The sequence below is a fragment of the Aquarana catesbeiana genome, linkage group LG01, assembly GCF_042186555.1.
Source record: "Aquarana catesbeiana isolate 2022-GZ linkage group LG01, ASM4218655v1, whole genome shotgun sequence".
NCBI classification, from domain to species: domain Eukaryota; kingdom Metazoa; phylum Chordata; class Amphibia; order Anura; family Ranidae; genus Aquarana; species Aquarana catesbeiana.
Genome location: NC_133324.1, coordinates 956661135 through 956682468, shown reverse-complemented (window position 1 = coordinate 956682468; position 21334 = coordinate 956661135). Strand labels below are relative to the sequence as shown.

At 41.6% G+C, this 21334-nt stretch overlaps 1 protein-coding gene across 1 annotated transcript in view; it reads left to right on the top strand.

Annotated features, from left to right (window-relative positions):
• Window positions 1-14710, top strand: part of LOC141128471 (vomeronasal type-2 receptor 26-like) — a 170865-nt gene extending 156155 nt beyond the window's left edge. Inside the window, exon 6 of the mRNA XM_073615776.1 lies at window positions 13818-14710. Coding sequence (XP_073471877.1) covers window positions 13818-14710 — 893 coding nt within the window. The remainder of the gene's footprint in view (window positions 1-13817) is intronic.
• The last annotated feature ends 6624 nt before the right edge of the window (window positions 14711-21334 follow it).

The following is a 21334-nucleotide window of genomic DNA, read 5'->3' as shown; positions in this document are numbered from 1 at the left end:
ATAGGATTGGTCCCAGAACAGAACCCTGAGGAACCCCACTACCTACCCCTGACCATTCTGAGTACTCCCCATTTATCACCACCCTCTGAACTCGCCCTTGTAGCCAGTTTTCAATCCATGTACTCATCCTATGGTCCATGCCAATGGACCTTATTTTGTACAGTAAATGTTTATGGGGAACTGTGTCAAATGCTTTTGCAAAATCCAGATACACCACGTCTATGGGCCTTCCTTTATCTAGATGGCAACTCACCTCCTCATAGAAGGTTAATAGATTGGTTTGGCAAGAACGATTCTTCATGAATCCATGCTGATTACTGCTAATGATACTGTTCTTATTACTAAAATCTTGTATATAGTCCCTTATCATCCCCTCCAAGAGTTTACATACTATTGATGTTAGGCTAACTGGTCTGTAATTCCCAGGGATGTATTTTGGGCCCTTTTTAAATATTGGTGCTACATTGGCTTTTCTCCAATCAGCTGGTACCATTCCAGTCAGTAGACTATCTATAAAAATTAGGAACAACGGTCTGGCAATCACTTGACTGAGTTCCCTAAGTACCCTCGGATGCAAGCCATCTGGTCCCGGTGATTTATTAATGTTAAGTTTCTGAAGTCTAATTTTAATTCTGTCCTCTGTTAACCATGTTGGTGCTTCCTGTGTTGTGTCATGAGGTTGTGTCATGAGGACTGCAGTTTTGGTTACTGATGCCCCCCGATTCACTTGTGAAGACTGAGGAGAAGAATAAATTCAATACCTTCGCCATCTCCCCATCCTTTGTAACCAGATGTCCTTCCTCATTCTTTATGGGGCCAATATGGTCTGTCCTCCCTTTTTTACTGTTTACATACTTAAAGAATTTCTTGGGATTTTTTTTGCTCTCCTCCGCTATGTGTCTTTCATGTTCGATCTTAGCCGTCCTAATTGCACCCTTACATTTCTTGTTGCATTCTTTATAAAGTCTGAATGCTGAGGATGATCCCTCAACCTTGTATTTTTTGAAGGCCTTCTCCTTTGCTTTTATATGCATTTTTACATTGGAGTTAAGGACTTTTGCTCGCTCTTTTAAATTTATTACCCAATGGGATACATTGGCTAATGCCCTTATTTAATATGCTCTTAAAGCAAACCCATCTCTCCTCCGTATTCTTTGTTCCTAATATTTTATCCCAATTTTTTTTTTTAGCAGGGTTTGTAGTTTAGGGAAGTTGGCTCTTTTGAAATTCAGTGTCTTTGTATTCCCTTTAGGTTTCCTATTTGTGTGATTTATACTGAAACTAAATTGCCCCGTATTTCCACATCCGTGATCAAGTCTGTATTGTTGGTAATCAGTAGATCCAGTAATGTTTTATTTCTAGTTGGTGCGTCTACCATCTGACCCACAAAATTGTCCTGCAAGACATTAACCACTTAAGGACCGCCTCACGCCGATTTACGTCGGCAAGGCGGCACGGGCAGGCAAAATCACGTACATGTACGTGATTTGCCTCCCGCGGCGGTGCCCGAGGCGGTCCCGTTTTGTCCCCCGGCGATCGGAGGTGAGGGGGAGGCCATCCGTTCGTGGCCCCCCCCTCGCGATCGCCGCCGGCCAATCAGATTACTTCCTTTGCTGCTGTATGCTAAACAGCAGCAAAGGAAATGATGTCATCTGTCCTCGGCTCGGTATTCCGTTGCAGCGCCAAGGAGAGAAGACAGGTATGTGAGTGCACCAACACTACACAAGACAGTAGAACATGCCAGGCACACAAAACACCCCGATCCCCCCCCCCGATCGCCCCCCGATCCCCCCCAATCACCCCCCCCCCTGTCACAAACTGACACCAGCAGTTTTTTGTTTTTTTTTTGTTTTTTTTCTGATTACTGCATTGGTGTCAGTTTGTGACAGTTACAGTGTTAGGGCAGTGAGTATTACCCCCCTTTAGGTCTAGGGTACCCCCCTAACCCCCCCTAATAAAGTTTTAACCCCTTGATCACCCCCTGTCACCAGTGTCACTAAGCGATCATTCTTCTGATCGCTGTATTAGTGTCGCTGGTGACGCTAGTTAGTGAGGTAAATATTTAGGTTCGCCGTCAGCGTTTTATAGCGACAGGGACCCCCACATACTACCTAATAAATGTTTTAACCCCTTGATTGCCCCCTAGTTAACCCTTTCACCACTGATCACCGTATAACTGTTACGGGTGACGCTGGTTAGTTTGTTTATTTTTTATAGTGTCAGGGCACCCGCCATTTATTACCGAATAAAGGTTTAGCCCCCCGGTCGCCCGGTGGTGATATGCGTCGCCCCAGGCAGCGTCAGATTAGCGCCAGTACCGCTAACACCCACGCACGCAGCATACGCCTCCCTTAGTGGTATAGTATCTGTACAGATCAATATCTGATCCGATCAGATCTATACTAGCGTCCCCAGCAGTTTAGGGTTCCCAAAAACGCAGTGTTAGCGGGATCAGCCCAGATACCTGCTAGCACCTGCGTTTTGTCCCTCCGCCCGGCCCACCCAAGTGCAGTATCGATCGATCACTGTCACTTACAAAACACTAAACGCATAACTGCAGCGTTCGCAGAGTCAGGCCTGATCCCTGCGATCGCTAACATTTTTTTTGGTAGCATTTTGGTGAGCTGGCAAGCACCAGCCCCAGGCAGCGTCAGGTTAGCGCCAGTACCACTGACACCCACGCACGTACCATACACCTCCCTTAGTGGTATAGTATCTGATCGGATCAATATCTGGTCCGATCAGATCTATACTAGCGTCCCCAGCAGTTTAGGGTTCCCAAAAACGCAGTGTTAGCGGGATCAGCCCAGATACCTGCTAGCACCTGCGTTGTGCCCCTCCGCCCGGCCCAGCCCAGCCCACCCAAGTGCAGTATCGATCGATCACTGTCACTTACAAGGCACTAAACGCATAACTGCAGCGTTCGCAGAGTCAGGCCTGATCCCTGCGATCGCTAACAGTTTTTTTGGTAGCATTTTGGTGAACTAGCAAGCACCGTCCCCAGGCAGCGTCAGGTTAGCGCCAGTACCACTAACACCCACGCACGCAGCATACGCCTCCTTTAGTGGTATAGTATCTGAACGGATCAACATCTGATCCGATCAGATCTATACTAGCGTCCCCAGCAGTTTAGGGTTCCCAAAAACGCAGTGTTAGCGGGATCAGCCCAGATACCTGCTAGCACCTGCGTTTTGCCCCTCTGCCCGGCCCAGCCCAGCCCACCCAAGTGAAGTATCGATCGATCACTGTCACTTACAAAACACTAAACGCATGACTGCAGCGTTTGCAGAGTCAGGCCTGATCCCTGCGATCGCTAACAGTTTTTTTGGAAGCTTTTTATTGAACTGGCAAGCACCAGCGGCCTAGTATACCCCAGTCGTAGTCAAACCAGCGCTGCAGTAACACTTGGTGACGTGGCGAGTCCCATAAGTGCAGTTCAAGCTGGTGAGGTGGCAAGCACAAGTAGTGTCCCGCTGCCACCAAAAAGACAAACACAGGCCCGTCATGCCCATAGTGCCCTTCCTGCTGCATTCGCCAATCCTAATTGGGAACCCACCGCTTCTGCAGCGCCCGTACTTCCCCCATTCACATCCCCAACCAAATGCAGTCGGCTGCATGAGAGGCATTTTTATATCCTCCCGAGTACCCCTACCCAACGAACCCCCCCAAAAAAGATGTCGTGTCTGCAGCAAGCGCGGATATAGGCGTGACACCCGCTATTATTGTCCCTCCTGTCCTGACAATCCTGGTCTTTGCATTGGTGAATGTTTTGAACGCTACCATGCACTAGTTGAGTATTAGCGTAGGGTACAGCATTCCACAGACTAGGCACACTTTCACAGGGTCTCCCAAGATGCCATCGCATTTTGAGAGACCCGAACCTGGAACCGGTTACCGTTATAAAAGTTAGTTACAAAAAAAGAAATTGGGAATGTATCATCGCATAGTGGTCATGCGGATACAGGGTACGTATATGTGCCGCGTCTAATATAAATTGTTTAGAGGACATAAAAGTGTGGGCAGGCACCAAGACTTTGTAGGCACAATAAGGATACTAAGATCATAAAAAGTCTGATTTTTATTTCAAAAATAATATATTAAAAACGGGGAAAGACAAAAATAGGATAAAAACTGAGTATAGTATACATCATTTACAGAATATGCACTCCATACACAATATATCAAGAGACAACGGAACTATAGGATCAGTAAGGGACACACAGACAACTTATTGATCTATATAGTTACAGTACATATCGTTGAATCAGACGCCATGTGATGGTGGTGGTCAAAAATTCTGTATAAACTTATAAGCTCGACATGTTGCGCGCCTTAGCGCTTCCTCAGGAGCATGCAATACGATAACTGTAATGAATAGTGCATTATTAACATCATTTCCAAAATATTTTTGTATATGTATAATTGATGTGATTGGTTTTCGGGGCCCCGTACGCGGCTAGGCTCCCAAAAAGTCCCACACATGTGGTATCCCCATACTCAGGAGAAGCAGCTAAATGTATTTTGGGGTGCAATTCCACATAGGCCCATGGCCTGTGTGAGCAATATATCATTTAGTGACAACTTTGTGCAAAAAAAAAAAAAAAAGTGTCACTTTCCCGCAACTTGTGTCAAAATATAAAATATTCCATGGACTCAATATGCCTCTCAGCAAATAGCTTGGGGTGTCTACTTTCCAAAATGGGGTCATTTGGGGGGGGGTTGTGCCACCTGGGCATTCCATGGCCTCCGAAACTGTGATAGGCAGTGAAGAGTGAAATCAAAAAGTTACACCCTTAGAAATCCTGAAGGCGGTGATTGGTTTTCGGGGTCCCATACGCGGCTAGGCTCCCAAATAGTCCCACACATGTGGTATCCCCGTACTCAGGAGAAGTAGCTGAATATATTTTGGGGTGCAATTCCACATAGGCCCATGGCCTGTGTGAGCAATATATCATTTAGTGACAACTTTTTGTAAATATTTTTTTTTTTTTGTCATTATTCAATCACTTGGGACAAAAAAAATAAATATTCAATGGGTTCAACATGCCTATCAGCAATTTCCTTGGGGTGTCTACTTTCCAAAATGGGGTCATTTGGGGGGGTTTTGTACTGCCCTGCCATTTTAGCACCTCAAGAAATGACATAGGCAGTCATAAACTAAAAGCTGTGTAAATTCCAGAAAATGTACCCTAGTTTGTAGACGCTATAACTTTTGCGCAAACCAATAAATATACGCTTATTGACATTTTTTTTTACCAAAGACATGTGGCCGAATACATTTTGGCCTAAATGTATGACTAAAATTGAGTTTATTGGATTTTTTTTATAACAAAAAGTAGAAAATATTATTTTTTTTCAAAATTTTCGGTCTTTTTCCGTTTATAGCGCAAAAAATAAAAACTGCAGAGGTGATCAAATACCATCAAAAGAAAGCTCTATTTGTGGGAAGAAAAGGACGCAAATTTCGTTTGGGTACAGCATTGCATAACCGCGCAATTAGCAGTTAAAGCGACGCAGTGCCAAATTGGAAAAAGACCTCTGGTCCTTAGGCAGCATAATGGTCCGGGGCTCAAGTGGTTAAGGAACTGGCAAGCCCTAAAAGAATGCGCGGTTCCCTCCGCCCAGTCTATGTCTGTATGGTTAAAATCCCCCATTAAGATAACACTTCCCATCCTTGCTGCTAATCCAAATTGTGATAGGAGATCTGTCTCCACTTTCTTCCTCAGGTTAGGGGGCCTATAGCATACTCCCAGTATTATTTTCCCCTTAACTTTATCGCTTTGGAGCTCTACCCATAAGGATTCCACCTCCTCCCTAGCTCCCTCAGTGATGTCATCTCTCACATTCACTTGTGCATTATTCTTGATTAATAGGCATACCCCTCCCCCTTTTTTACCCTCTCTATCCTTGCGGTAAAGGGTATACCCTTGAATGTTTGCCAGCCAATCATGAGAGCTGTTGAACCAGGTCTCTGAAATTCCCACAAAATCCAAATCCTCCTCGTACAACAGTATCTCTAGTTCACCCATCCTGTCCGCCATGCTCCTGTCATTGGTGAACATGCCACATAGTTTAGACCGGTCGCATATTGTCCTCGTATTGGGTGTTTCGAGATTGCAACAAGGACTTGCTACTATACTTACCTTGTGTTTTTGTGCTTTGGTTAACCTACCACTAATGCCCCCAATACTACCCTCTGGAATATCTTCCGCGTTGGCTATCTCTACCTCTGGACCCTCCCCCCCATTGCCTAGTTTAAAAATCCCTCTAACTTTATGGCCATCTTCATTCCCAGCAGATCTGCACCCTCCTCATTTAGGTGCAGTCCGTCCCTTCTATAGTACCGGTTATCGACTGAGAAGTCGGCCCAGTCCTCCAGGAACCCAAACCCTCCCTTACTACACCAACTCTACAGCCACTTGTTTACTTCCCTAATCTCCCTCTGCCTTTCCGGTGTGGCTTTATGTACCGGTAGCATTCCTGAGAATACTACCTTGGAGGTCCCTTTCCTCAATTTAGCTCTTAAGTCCCTAAAATCGTTCTTTAGGACACTCCATCTGCCTCTGACTTTGTCATTGGTGCCAATGTACTCACCTACCGGGAGCCAACAAGAGTTCCCTTATCACAGGAACCAACACTGACCTCAGGAGACTGCTTACTCCTCTTGTCTTGGAACCTGATACTTCAACCAAGGGTATACACACCATGCTAAGCATAGCATCGTCTAGTTCAAGAACAGAAAGCCCCAGCTGAAGGAGTCGGGAAGATATGGCGACTAAACAGATGTGAAAAGATACTACAACCTGGAGAGGTGGCGTGTCCACAAGCTTCAGTCAAGCTCAATTGGGAACAACTGGGGCCCTTTGTTGTCCTGGAAGCTCACTCTCAAGGAGGGGACACGGGGGTGGAGATAATCGCAGAAGTGATATTGACTAGGGCTTTGCAACAAAGCCATGGGAAGATTCCAGTCAATGTTTGGAATGTTACGGCTTCCCCGCTGAGATTGCGTATGAATGTTACTAGGACAAGTGAATCCAGCCACCCCAGTCTCACTATCTGATTTGGTTTGGGGAGTAAAGGATGCATTCCCATACAGAAGATCTACCCACAAATTACTCCACTGTTACTCGAGTGGAAAGAAAGAGTCAAAACCCAGCTCCTGAGATGGCAGAATATGTTTTCGAAGAATGAGTTCAATGTGGGGTGTGCAAAAAGTGCTCAACACCAGATCAGCCTTCAGGAAAGACAAGCCATTCAGGGAGGTGAGTCCAAAAGAACTCATTGGGAGACCTGGAGGAAATATGCGAACAGCTGGCAGAACTGAAGAGAGCAGGTATCATCCTATAGTGATGGTACAAAAGAGGAATGGTTCCCCTAAGGTTGTGTCCCTATTGGAGAGCAGCATTTGCTGTAATCACCTCCCGCCCTGCTGTTCCTTCCCCTCCCTCCCCATTGGCCATGAGAGAGAGACAATTAGGAAGACCAGAGGAGGGTTTTGGAACATATTTTCCCAATTGACAGGCAACTCATAAGACTATTGTTCCTAGCCTGCTGAACTAAAGGAGGGGAGCAAACCTGGCGCCATAAAGGGAGGAAGGGCAGAGTTACTGGAGAGAGGAGACCAGGAGGTGACTGGTTGGAGAGAGGGCCATGCTTCTCCACTACTGCACCGTGAGGATGCCACCAGAGGGAGAGAGAGAAACCAGGCACTGCACCGTGACCTGCTGTCAGGATCACTTAAGAGCTCCTGCTCCTCATTCCAGCATCCGGGTTTTGGCTATTGCATTCTCCCTGTCTGTGTACACCTGCAAGGTGATTGATATTGTCAGTCACCTGTTATAAGCAAGCCAAATGCTCTCTCCCTTGCTTGTGATGGAGACAGTGATACCTGCATTGTTCCTGAGCGAGCCCCCCCCATTTGTCTGCCCTGTTTTGCTAGTTTGGATTTCCCTGTGTATGACCTAGATCAGATATTGGACTATTCCCCAAACTCAGCCTGCCTTTTACCTAGACTGTCATTGATCCACGCTATCTGTATTCTAACTGCTAGTAGTCTGTTTGTTTGCTCAGTTCGCATCTGCCCTGGCATGGTGGCCAGGCACTATAGCATTGTGTATAAGTCCTGGGGGCAACCAAGTACTGGTAGGCCTGCTAGCCTTAAGGGAAAGGGTGCTGCTATAGGTGAAGCACATAGTAGCTAGCTATAGTGTCTGATCACCTGCGTTGGGGGTAGGTGTGATACCTGCGAATCAGAGGACTAAGCTTCTGCAAAAGACACAACCCCCGCAGTGCCGGTTGCTGGAGTTGTCACAGGCAACCAAGTGTGAGGGTGACATCTGGCCGAAAGGACACAGTGGTTGCTGTGTCGCTGGAATTGGTTATAGGCCCTTGAGGCTATTATCTGTGACTGCCACTTCTTGCAATAGGACTTCATAGCCAGCCACATATTAGCTTTACCACTGTCTGCAAGCCTGAGAGACTGCCTTAAAGTGCGCCAACAGTAAAAGAGCTTCAACGACCTATCCAGCTGAAGAGTTAGGACCAAAGACTACCCATAACTCTTATAAAATACAAAATTGGTGCAGCGCTAGTGATATTGAAAATTTTCAAGTGAAAAAAGGCTTAGAATAAAATACTAAAGAAGAGTCCCAAATATGCAGTCCATAGGTGAAAGTAAAACAAATATCCGTGTATTGTATAGATGAAAAGGCTGTAGGTGAGGAGAAAGTGATAATCTGTCACATTAGAAACATCCAACTCCACACCCAAGTGAGAGTAAGTAGTCTGCTTACTAGCTCTCCGTGACCACTAGAATAATGGTCTCACCAAGTACAGGGAAATAGGTCTCCCCAGGAACCTTAGTAGTAACTGGAATCACCACTTTACAGATGAAACTCGGAAAAATAAAAAAGAAATGCTCTCATAGTGCAGTACTGTTAAGTTTCCAAATTTAATAATATAAATGGATTGCACTTACAAGATAAAAGCAGAGTAAAAGCATCAGAGGCGGCATGTCATGTAACAAAACCGTGGCATCTCCACGAGTTTCACTTAACTTCTTGGTTTGCTTGTCTGTCAACCTCCTGAGAGGAGAAGCGTGATGACATTACTGTCGTAGGCCTCACCCTACGCATTTCATCACAAAAAAAGTTGTCTGGGCATTGGCCAGGTGATCGTGTCACCACGCATATCGTTTTTATAATCCAACGGCGCCATCTTAACTACTGGCCGCTGGATATTGTACAACATTAGCTGCAGGGCGGTAGCGCCATTTTAACTGCTGGCCACCCATTCAGACAATAAGAGAAAAACAAGGAAGTAATGGAGCCGCATGTGAAAACAAAAAACCCCGCCATCTAGTGGCAGAAGTATAAAATGACCAAATGAAAAGGTATCTGCGATTTTTATTGTGACTGCGACATTATGGCAGACACATCGGACACTTTTGACACTATTTTGGGACGATTGTCATTTATACAGCGATCAGTGCTATAAAAATGCACTGATTACTGTGTAAATGACACTGACAAGGAAGGGGTTAAACACTAGGGGGCGATCAAGGGGTTAAGTGTGTCCTAGGGAGTGATTCTAACTGTGGGGGGATTGTCTCTCTACAACATAACAGAGATCACTGCTCCCGATGACAGGGAGCAGTAGATCTCTGTCATGTTGCTAGGCAGAACAGGGAAATATAGTCCAAAATGCAGCGCTTATTCAAACAGAAAAAGTTCATTCATTGAAGATGTAGACAGTATGAAGAGCCCTTCACTGCTTCCAGTGTATAAGGAAAAATGCACTCAAGACCCAGGTGTGTCAAATCTGCTTACCAGATAATGATTTAAGATGAGCATCAAATCACTAATCGCGGGCAATGTAGGTGTCACTCTCCAATAGGTAAAATGAATCCTCTAAAAAATCAATCATCCAACAGGAGATAGCCACCATTCAAATAGTTTCCAAAGTCAGGGCAGAAGTTGTTGAATATCAAACCTCAGCATTTCAGCAATACCCAAGACATAGAGAGAAAAAGCAAAGCGGCAAAAAATAGCGAAGCCGTAAGGTAAAAAGACACAAATTTATTTGTAGTTCACTTATAATTATGTGGTAAAAAAGGTCATCATGATAAGTATAAAATCTGCGGTTCTCAGCGTGCTTGCATCAGCCAGCCTGACATGTTTCATCCAAAGGGCATATCATCAGAGGCGCTAAATGTGCGCCCAGCCTAACCAATTTGTTTATGGCCCATTGGGAAAAAGAAGACTGCATATTTGGGACTCGTCTTTAGTCTTTTATTCTAAGCCTTTTTTCACTTGTAAATTTTCAATATCACGAGTGCTGCACCAATTTTGTATTTTATATCTGTTGAGTTTGTATTAGACTTTGGGGTGCTAGCAGCTGTGTTTATATCCTTTTAACTATTTTTCTAGTGCAGCGTTAGCCTTTGGGCTGTTTTTTTGCATACCCATAACTCTTGCTGCCCCTAAGCCCTTGCCAGTTTACTTGTTTTAAAGAATGACCACACTTTGGGCCCATTTCCTTAGCGTGCAATCCAAGCTAGTGTAGCTTAACTGCTTACGGACCGCCGCACGCCGATATGCGTCCTAATTTTGAAGAGGAGTATCGTTGTTATGGCAGCAGCTGCCATAACCCCGGTATCCTCTTCTTCAGGCCGGCGGTCCACTTTCCGATAAGAGTGGTCTCTGCGGCGGATTCGCCACAATATCACTTTTATCGGCGGCGGGAGAGGGCCCCCCCTCCCGCCATGCTCCGGTGCCCTCCGCTGCTTACCGGAGGCGTCGGCAGTGGCGGAGGCGATCGGATCTTCACCCTTTCTGGGCATGGAGACGAGTGAGGGGAAGATGGCCCCCACACGTCTCCATAACAATGCAGGGCAGAAGCGACGTCAAAACGTCACTTCTGCCCATAGCTCTTAAAGGGCCTTTTATTTTTTTATTTTTTTAAATTACAAATTTATTTATTTATTTTTTTATTGCATTTCAGTGTAAATATGAGATCGGAGGTCTTTTTGACCCCAGATCTCACATTTAAGAGGTCCTGTCATGCTTTTTTTTCTATTACAAGGGATGTTTACATTCCTTGTAATAGGAATAAAAGTGACACAATTTTTTTTTTAAAAAAACAGTGTAACAATAAAAAAATAAAAAGGTAAAATAAATAAGAATTTTTTTTTTTTAAACACGCCCCGAGCTTGCGTGCAGAAGTGAACATACTTGAGTAGCACCCGCATATGAGAACGGTGTTCATACCACACATGTGAGGTATCGCCGCGATTAGTAGAGCGAGAGCAATAATTCTAGCCCTAGATCTCCTAACTCAAAACATACAACCTGTAGAATTTTTTAAGCGTCGCCTATGGGGATTTTTAAGGGTAAAAGTTTGTCACCATTCCACGAGCGGGTGCAATTTTGAAGCGTGACATTTTGGGTATCAATTTACTCGGCGTAACATTATCTTTCATAATATAAAAAAATTGGGCTAACTTTACTGTTGTCTTATTTTTTTATTCAAAAAAGTGTATTTTTTCCAGAAAAGTGCACTTGTAAGACCACTGCGCAAATATGGTATAACAGAAAGTATTGCAACGACCGCCATTTTATTCCATTTTCCATCTAGATGGAATTGTGGGATCCTCAGGTGTTCCAAAGTAGGAGGAACATCTGTCATGGAACGGATCAAGAATGTATCCGTACCCTTCCGGACTATCAGGTGTAGTGGTTACCCCCACTGATAAGTAGCACCAATCTCACAAAGCTTATCCAAAAGGGGTTTCAGGATCACCTGCTATCGTTGGGTATTCGTGGACAGGTCTGGGAGGATTTGCAAGGTGGCTGCTTCAAAGTCAATCCTTTGCATTTGCCAAACCTTATGGAGCACTTTTTGTTGCGCAAGAAAATGAACGTGGCATAAAATGTTGCGAGGACGACGATGGAAATCCCATTGACAATTTGTTGCTAACATGTAAGGTATAGTTTATAGGCCTAGAAAAATCAGTTTGTAAATGGATAGAAAACTGGCTAAAAGACCAAATTCAGAGAGTAGTGGTTAATGATTCTTACTCTGAATGGTCTAAGGTTATCAGTGGTGTACCCCAAGGTTCAGTATTGGGACCCTTACTTTTTAATATATTTATAAATGATATTGGGTCTGAGATTAAAAGTAACTTTTCTGTCTTTGCAGATGACACTAAGCTATGCAGTGGAATAATGTCCTTACAGGATGTCTCCAACTTACAAGCCGATCTCAATGCTCTGTCTAATTTGGCAACTATGTGGCAAATGAGGTTTAATGTTGATAAATGTAAAGTAATGCACTCGGGGGCTAAGAATATGCATGCATCATACATGCTAGGGGGAGTACAACTGGGGGGATCAATGGTGGAGAAGGATCTGGGGGTTTTGGTAGATCATAAGCTTAATGATAGGATGCAATGCCAAGCTGCAGTTTCCAAAGCGAGCAAAGTCCTTTCTTGTATTATTATTATTATTATTAATAAACAGTATTTATATAGCGCCAACAGTTTGCGCAGCGCTTTACAACATGAGGACAGACAGTACAATTACAATAAAAATCAGTACAGGAGGAATCAGAGAGCCCTGCTCATTAGAGCTTACAATCTAGAAGGGAGGGTCAAGTAAAAATAAAAGGTAATAACTGTGGGGGGGTGAGCTGATGGAGAAAATTAAAAAAAAAACAGTTGTTAGGTGTGGGTAGGGTAGGCTTCTCTGAAGAGAAGGGTTTTCAGGGATCGTCTAAAAGCTAATAGAGAAGGAGATAAGCGGACAGATTGGGGTAAGGCATTCCATAGGATTGGAGAGGCTTTGGAAAAGTCCTGGAGGCGAGCATGGGAGGAGTTGATGAGGGAGCTAGAGAGCAGAAGGTCTTAAAAGGAATGAAGAGAACGAGTAGGTTGGTATTTAGAGACTAGGCTAGCGATGTAGCTGGGGGCTAAATTGTGGATGGCTTTGTACGTAGTTGTTAGTAATTTGAATTTAATTCTTTGGCTGACCGGAAGCCAGTGGAGGGATTGACAGAGAGGGGTAGCAGAGACAGAGCGATTGGTAAGGTGGATGAGTCTGGCAGCAGCATATTAATAGAGGTATGGACTCCAGAGAGAGAGATATAATTTTTCCCCTGTACAAATCATTAGTAAGACCTCATCTGGAATATGCAATTCAGCTTTGGGCACCAGTTCTCAAAAAGGATATCAAGGAACTGGAGAAAGTGCAGAGAAGGGCAACCAAACTGATAAGAGGCATGGAGGAGCTCAGCTATGAGGAAAGATTAGAGGAACTGAATTTATTCTCTCCTGAGAAGAGAAGATAAGCGGGAATATGATCTCCATGTATAAATACATAAGTGGCCCATATAGTGAACTTGGTGTTGAGTTATTCAGTTTAGGTCATCACAGAGGATAAGGGGGCACTCTTTACATCTAGAGAAAAAGAGATTTAATCTCCAAATACAGAAAGGTTTCTTCACAGTAAGAGCTGTGAAACTGTGAAATAGCTGGGTTTGGCCAGCTCAGTAGATTGCTTTTAAAAAAAGTCCTGGATTCTTTCATAAATGCACAAAATATAACATTTATAGGTAAAGTTGATCCAGGTAATATCTGATTGCCTCTCGAAGGATCAGAAAGAATTTTCCCCCTGCTGAAGCAAATTGGATCATGCTTTCCTTGTGTTTTTTGCCTTCCTCTGGACCAACTGTGGGTATAGGATTGTACCAACCAGACTAACTATGTTTTCTCAGAAGCTCTGATCCAGATGTTCATTGTGTTTGTATTGTTCTTCCTGCAGACAGTGAAAACTGCGTGAAATGTCCCGATGATAAATTTCCAAATGAGAAGAAGGATCGGTGTGTTTCAAAAATGGTGGAATTTCTCTCCTACACTGATGATACAATTGTTGCAATATTTTCAGCTGTCTCCATACTCTGTTGTCTTCTGACTGGTTTAATATTGGGGTTATTTATACATTACCGGGACACCCCCATTGTTAAAGCTAATAACCGGAACCTGAGCTATCTTCTCCTGGTCTCCATCATGCTGAGCTTCCTCTGTGTCTTCTTGTTCTTTGGCCGCCCAGTAGATGTGACCTGCATGCTGCGTGTAACCTCTTTTGGAATCATCTTCTCAGTTGCTGTCTCTTCTTTACTTACCAAAAGTATCATGGTGTGTATTGCTTTTAAAGCCACCAAACCTGGGAGTCCTTGGAGGAAATGGATGGGATCAAAACTGCCCAATTGTATCATTTGTGTCTTCTCACTGGTTCAAGTAATAATCTGTGTCTCTTGGTTGTCTATTTCTCCCCCCTTCCAGGATCAGGACACTCACTCTTATCAGGTTAAGATCATCATTCAGTGTAATGAGGGTTCGGTTATCGGCTTCTACTCTGTCCTGGGATATATGGGACTTCTGGCAGCTGTGAGTTTCATTATAGCTTTTTTAGCCAGGACATTACCGGATAGTTTTAATGAGGCCAAGTACATCACCTTCAGCATGCTGGTGTTCTGCAGTGTCTGGATTTCCATGATTCCGGCCTATCTGAGCACCAGAGGGAAATACATGGTGGCTGTGGAGGTGTTTGCTATAATGGCATCAAGTAGTGGACTTCTTGGCTGTATATTTTTCCACAAATGTTACAAAATTCTGTTCAGACCTGACCTGAATAAAAAAATAGTTATCCACTAATATTTAAGGAGGAACACTGGGTTACCAGTAGTTATAGCTTTACCTCTATTATTGTTACTTTTAGTATTTTTTTAGCATATTGAGAATGAACATTATTACATTTAAACTTTTTAATCTACCGGAGAGGTACCGTGAGTTTTTGCTCTCTTGAAGAACCTTGTCCCCTGCTGGGTGTAGTGGTTCCTCCCACCGGCTGTTACATCAAAACAGAACAAAGTAGTCACTTAGTGAGGAGGAACCACAGAGTCCAGAGGGGAACAAAACCATCACAAAGTGTCAGATACCAGCACCACCCATCGCTCTTTAAGATGGTAAAATTTTTACTCACCACCCTCCAGAAAGGTAAATATTAAACACGTTCTTTTATAAACTGCTTGTAATGTCATAGTTCATATTTATTATTGTATGCAGATGTATCCAGCTATATTAATACATTCATTTGGCTTGGTGTATTCTCCAATTATTTGTAACATTAGTTGAAGTTGATGAGAACATGTTCTCAGTAAATTCACATTTTAAGTGATGAGTTGACCTCATTTTATTTCCAATAGTTTTTATTGACTTTATTAAACAGTAGAGGGGTACAGAAGGATGAAGCCGTACAAATTACAGCAGCATGAATGACAAGAGCAGAATTATGAAGAAGAACAATCATTCAATCAGCAGGTGAGGTCAGATAGAATTAGTAGATTGAAATTAAGCTTACAGCCAGTAGTGTTGGTGTAGAACCAATGTCTTCATCCTGGGGATGTAGGCGGGAAGGGGGGTATGGGGAGGGAGGATTAAGGATTAGGGTTAAGCCTGGGTAGTAGAGGGAGACAGCGGGGGAAGGGAGGGTAATCAAATAAGGAAGTGAACTAATAAAACAAGGAAATAGTTCCAGTCAGTAAGAGAAGGCAATGTAAGTACATGTCATCAATCTTATACAGTACAGTTTGGGTTATTTAACCATATGGACCAAGATAGAACATATTTTTGGTAGTAGTGCATTTTTTGATGCTAGTAGTTTTCCCTTTTCAGACTGATAGTTTAAGTCTCTAATGCCCTGTACACACAGTCGGACTTTCCGACGCAAAATGTCCGATCGGAGCTTGTGTGGGCTCCATCAGACATTTTCCATTGGATTTTCCGACACACAAAGTTTGAGAGCAGGCTATAATATTTTCCGACAACAAAATCCGATCGCGCCAATTCCGACTGTGTGTGGACAATTCCGATGCACAAAGTGCCACCCATGCTCAGAAGAAATTCCAAGATGGAATTGCTCGGTCTGGTAAAATTAGCGTTCGGAATGGATACAGCACTTTCGTCAGGCTGCAATGTTTTAAATTGTTCAATGCAACGCACTCTCTTCTTCTTTATAATGCCAGAAGAATGAAGTAGTTTTGCTGCTCATATTCACACAGACTTCTCACAAACTTCTTTCTTTATTATTTATCGTGATTTCATCAATATATTTAGATTTGTCACATCAGAACAAAAAGATTTTTATTTTTATTTTTTTATTTTGTATTGTTTTCAAGCTTTTTTTTTCTTTTGGTTTGTATTGTTTTCAAGCCTGATCTTGTTGTTAATTATTTTTATTTTTTGATTTTACATCCTGAATATTTTTGGGTGTGTTTTGTGTGTCAAGTTACCACAACACCATTATTATCTTGTATTATTTAATCTCAAGGAGATTGCTTGGTGTTGGTGTCTCTTGTTGATTTCACATTGTAGTTTACAAATGTACCTGCCTCCTCACAAACAAACTGTCCTTTTTAAAGGAAAACACACACAGGCGAGTCTAATTGAAACAAAAAATCCTTTATTAAGGGCTCAGAACCAAAGAGGGAGGCAACGCTGGAGAAACAGCAGAAATTGGCGAAGCCTTTGGCCCCCTGGGCACACATCAATTATTTTCCTGCAAAATTGGTGGCCTGAGGAGTCCTTATCTAAGGGAGTGCAGTCTGGTCCAGAAGTCCCTAGAGATCATGAAAGCAGCAGATGACATCTGTGTCCCCAGGCTGTGGTCATACAAGAGCCTGCATCTTTTGCCAGACCACACTGAACCCAGGTCATCATTCTCTGGTCTTCCTTCCACGCTTCCTTCCACGCTGTGTCTGTGGTGTTGGAGTTGTAGGAGGAGGATGGTCCAACTCACACAGGTGGGTTTTGTGGTGGGTTTTGTGTGTGATTTCGCCCCTCACCCCCTTAGTTAGTGTTTTGTAAAGAAGATCCTCACACAGCTGGCGTTGACCCTACTGCATGCCCTGCAGTTTTGTGGCAGCCATGCAGGCAAAGGCCTCTTCAGGAGTGGGGGTGGCTCTGAGGGACGCAGAAGCCTCCTGAATCAGCCTGAGTGCTGAATCCTCCACGTTACTCCCCTTCCTGGGTCTTATGGTTGGAAGGCGGAGGGGAGGAACCTGTGATTCTGTCAGGCTCCTACTGGGCCCGGCCTTCTCCTGGCTGCCACTAACCCCCACCTCCTCCTGGCTGCCACATTCCACAGCCTCCTCCTCTGTGGCACATTCCAGAGCCTCGTCCTGGCTGCCACATTCCACAGCTTCCTCCTGGCTGAGGTCTTCCTGTGTATGAAAAAGGGACATAGTTTGAGTTTTTTATTCATCAATCACACACAATTTTCACCTCATGATTGTTGCAAATTGAATGTTAACAAATATAACAGATTATCATTCTGAGCCCAGCATTTTTCATTCTTGTCTAGTGATCAATAATAACATCTAGTAAACATCATTTATTTATTGACCAGAAATCTATAGAAGAATTCTATACCTGGCTCCAGCTAGGCTCCTCCACTTCTTCCTGGCTGGAAGTCCCAGGTTGGACATCGGAAGCCTCAGCTGGGGTGGAAGATAGGGTGGAAGGAAGAGTGGAGAGGGATTCCCTGACTTCAGTGTGGTCTGACAGGAATCACAGTCTCTCATAGTACCACAGCCTGGGGACATAAACATCATCTGCTGCAGCTCCTGATCTCTGGGAATCCGTGACCTTCTTGCGCTCCCTAAGATAAGTGCTCCTCAGGCCACCAATTTTGGCTTTTAAATAGGGGATGGTTGCCGTGGGGACCACTGGCTTCACCAACTCCAGCAGTTTCTCCAGCGCTGCCTGCCTCTTTTGTTTATTGTTGTATTGGGGATGTTTGATCTGCCACAGACAGGGCAGCTCCCTGTATTTGTCTATGTACAGGGGGAGGAAGTTGTGGTCATTGAAGCCATCCATTTTATCTGCAAGACACAACACAAGACAAACCCTAATCTCAGGCGAAGCTCTCCTTGTTACAATATAGGCCTCAATCTAGAAGCAGTATAGGCCCAAGTTTAGATCTTACCTTCGTTATCACGATCGGAGCCTCCGACACTCCTTCCTCCGCTCACAGATCGTACGTACTATGCACGCGTGTTACGCTTTATATACACTGCGCATGCGTAAAACTTCGCCCTCCCCTGACGTTCTTTCTAGTCTATTCCCCACCCCTTCTCGTTCGGCGCAGTCAGGGAAGAGCACATGGCGTAGACACAGCAGGTGTTTGTTAATTACAGCAACAAGGAGGAGGAAAGCCCGCAGCCTGAAATGTCCCAATCCCGGAAGAGACGATTTAGGCCTCAAATATGTCCTTTGGGGAGATGTTGGAGATGGTCGACATACTGAAAAGGACCGACTATGACGGGAAGTATGGGCCTTACCCCAACCCCAATGTCAGAAAGGCCAAGATCATGGCGAAAGTGGTCAAGATCAGCTCAGGAAGCCGTGGTCGGACCTCAAATTAAGGGAGCACGAGCAGTACAGAAAGATTAGGAGAGTGCTGCAAAAAAGTAAGTAGTTGTGCTGTGTTCCTATTCTTTATTTTTGTTACGTTTGTGCTGCTCCATGTGCTTTTCTTTACTGTTGTACAGTTTAAAATAGCAACTTTCATGTTCATGGGCACATTATTCGTTCGTATGAAACATTGTTCATTCGGCCTAGAAAACACTAGTGTGGGACACAAGAACACCCTTTTTATTAGGGGGTCCCACACAGGTGCTCCAGTGTATACTATAGGGGTGACTCCATCTGTGAAGCTTGTACAAAACAGTAAGTATTCAAGCTTGACAAAGGACAAAAAATTTTCTTCATCTTGGAACTCTGACAAAATAGACAATTGTACCCCACTTCCAAGCAATGTTTCATATTCCTGTTTATGTCATCAAATATCTGTGTGCTAAGTATACCTATTTTTTTTTTACATAGGGGAGAAAAGACTCGGAGGACACCCCTCATCTAAAAAGACCACAGACCCCCCACCTCAGGAAGAAGTGGAGACCCACCAAAGACAAAAGGAGGAGGAGGAGGAGGAAGGAGATGTGGTGGAAATAGTCACCACAACAGGTGACTGTCTGCGACCACAGACTCAGTTAAGAGATGGATGCCGGCATATTTATAATACCTTGTTTTTTTTTTTTGGTTTCTCTCTTTTTAGGTGATCGTGATGTTGTGGATCCTGATCCTTTCACCTCTGAAAGTGCCCAGATCCTGATTGGGGAGATCATGGGGTGTAATGTTGCATTGGAAAACATCAAGAAAAATTTTGTATAGAATGAATTCGAATTTGATAAGAAAAGATTAGAATAGAAAATAATAGAAATAGAATAGACTAGAAAAACAATAGAACAGAAGAGAATAAAATATAATATATATATTATATTTTTTTCTATGCTATTCTTTTTTATTCTATTCTAAACTTTTCTATTCGAATTTGAATTCATTCTATACGAAATTCGAATTTCGGAAGATGGCTTCTGAAATTCGAATTTCGTATAGAATGAATTCGAATTTGAATAGAAAATAATAGAAAAGAATAGACTAAAAAAACAATAGAACAGAACAGAATAAAATATAATATATATATTATATCTTATTCTATTCAGTTCTATTGTTTTTCTAGTCTATTCTACTCTATTCTAATCTTTTCTATTCAAATTCATTTTATACGAAATTCAAATTTCGGCAGATGGTTTTATATATATATATATATATATATATATATATATATATATATATATATATATATATATATATATATATATATATATATATATATATATATATATAAAATGTTTTTTCTATTCTGTTCTATTGTTTTTCTTTTATTTTCTATTATATTCTAATCTTTTCTATTTGAATTCAAATTCATTCTATACAAAATTCGAATTTCGGAAAATGGTTATATAGAAATAGAATGAAATCAAATTCTAATAGAAAAGAAAAGAATAGAAAAACAATAGAACAGTAGAACAGAATAGAAAAAAATATTATATATATATCTATATATCTATATATAGATATATAGATATATATATCTATATATCTATATATAGATATATATATATCTATATAGATATATATAGATATCTATATAGATATAGATATCTATATATATCTATATATATCTATTTATAAATAAAACCATCTTCCGAAATTGGAATTTGGTACAGAATGAATTTGAATAGAAAAGATTAGAATAGAATATTTTATATTTTTTTCTATTCTGTTCTATTGTTTTTCTATGCTATTCTTTTATGTTATTTTCTGTTCTATTCTAATCTTTTCTATTTGAATTCATTCTGTACCAAATTCCAATTTCGGAAGATGGTATTTTATATATATATATATATATATATATATATATATATATATATATATATATATATATATATATAATTTTTTTCTATTCTGTTCTATTGTTTTTCTGTTCTAGTCTTTTCTATTAGAATTCGATTTCATTCTATTTCATTCTGTTTCTGTATAACCATTCTCAGAAAATCAAATTTCGTATAGAATGAATTCGCATTCAAATAGAAAAGATTAGAATATAATAGAAAAGAATAGAAAAGAATAGAAAAACAATAGACCAGCAGAGAAAATAAATAAATAAATAATAAATAAATAAATAAATATATAAATATGAATTTATGTATATTTATATTGCATTTCTTATAAAAATGAATTCGAATTTGAATAGAAAAGATTAGAATAGAGTAGAAGAGAAAAGACTAGAAAAACAATAGAACAGAATAGAATAAAATATATATATTATATTTTATTCTGTTCTGTTCTATTGTTTGTCTAGTCTATTATTCTCTATTCTAATCTTTTCTATTTAAATTCGAATTCATTCTATACGAAATTCCACTTTCAGAAGCCATCTTCCGAAATTCGAATTTCGTATAGAATGAATTCAAATTCGAATAGAAAAGTTTAGAATAGAATAGAAAAGAATAGCATAGAAAAGCAATTAAACAGAATAGAAAAAAATGATTTATATATATATATATATATATATATATATATATATATATATATATATATAAATAAAATATCTTCCAAAGTTCGAATTTCATATAGACCGAAATCAAATTTGAATATAAAAGATTAGAATAGAATAGAAAATAATAGAAAAGAATAGACTAGAAAGACAATAGAACAGAATAGAAGAAAATATAATATATATATTATATTTTCTTCTATTTTGTTCTATTGTTTTTCTAGTCTATTCTTTTCTATTATTTTCTGTTCTAATCTTTTCTATTCAAATTCAAATTCATTCTATACGAAATTCAAACTTCAGAAGCCATGTTCCCGAAA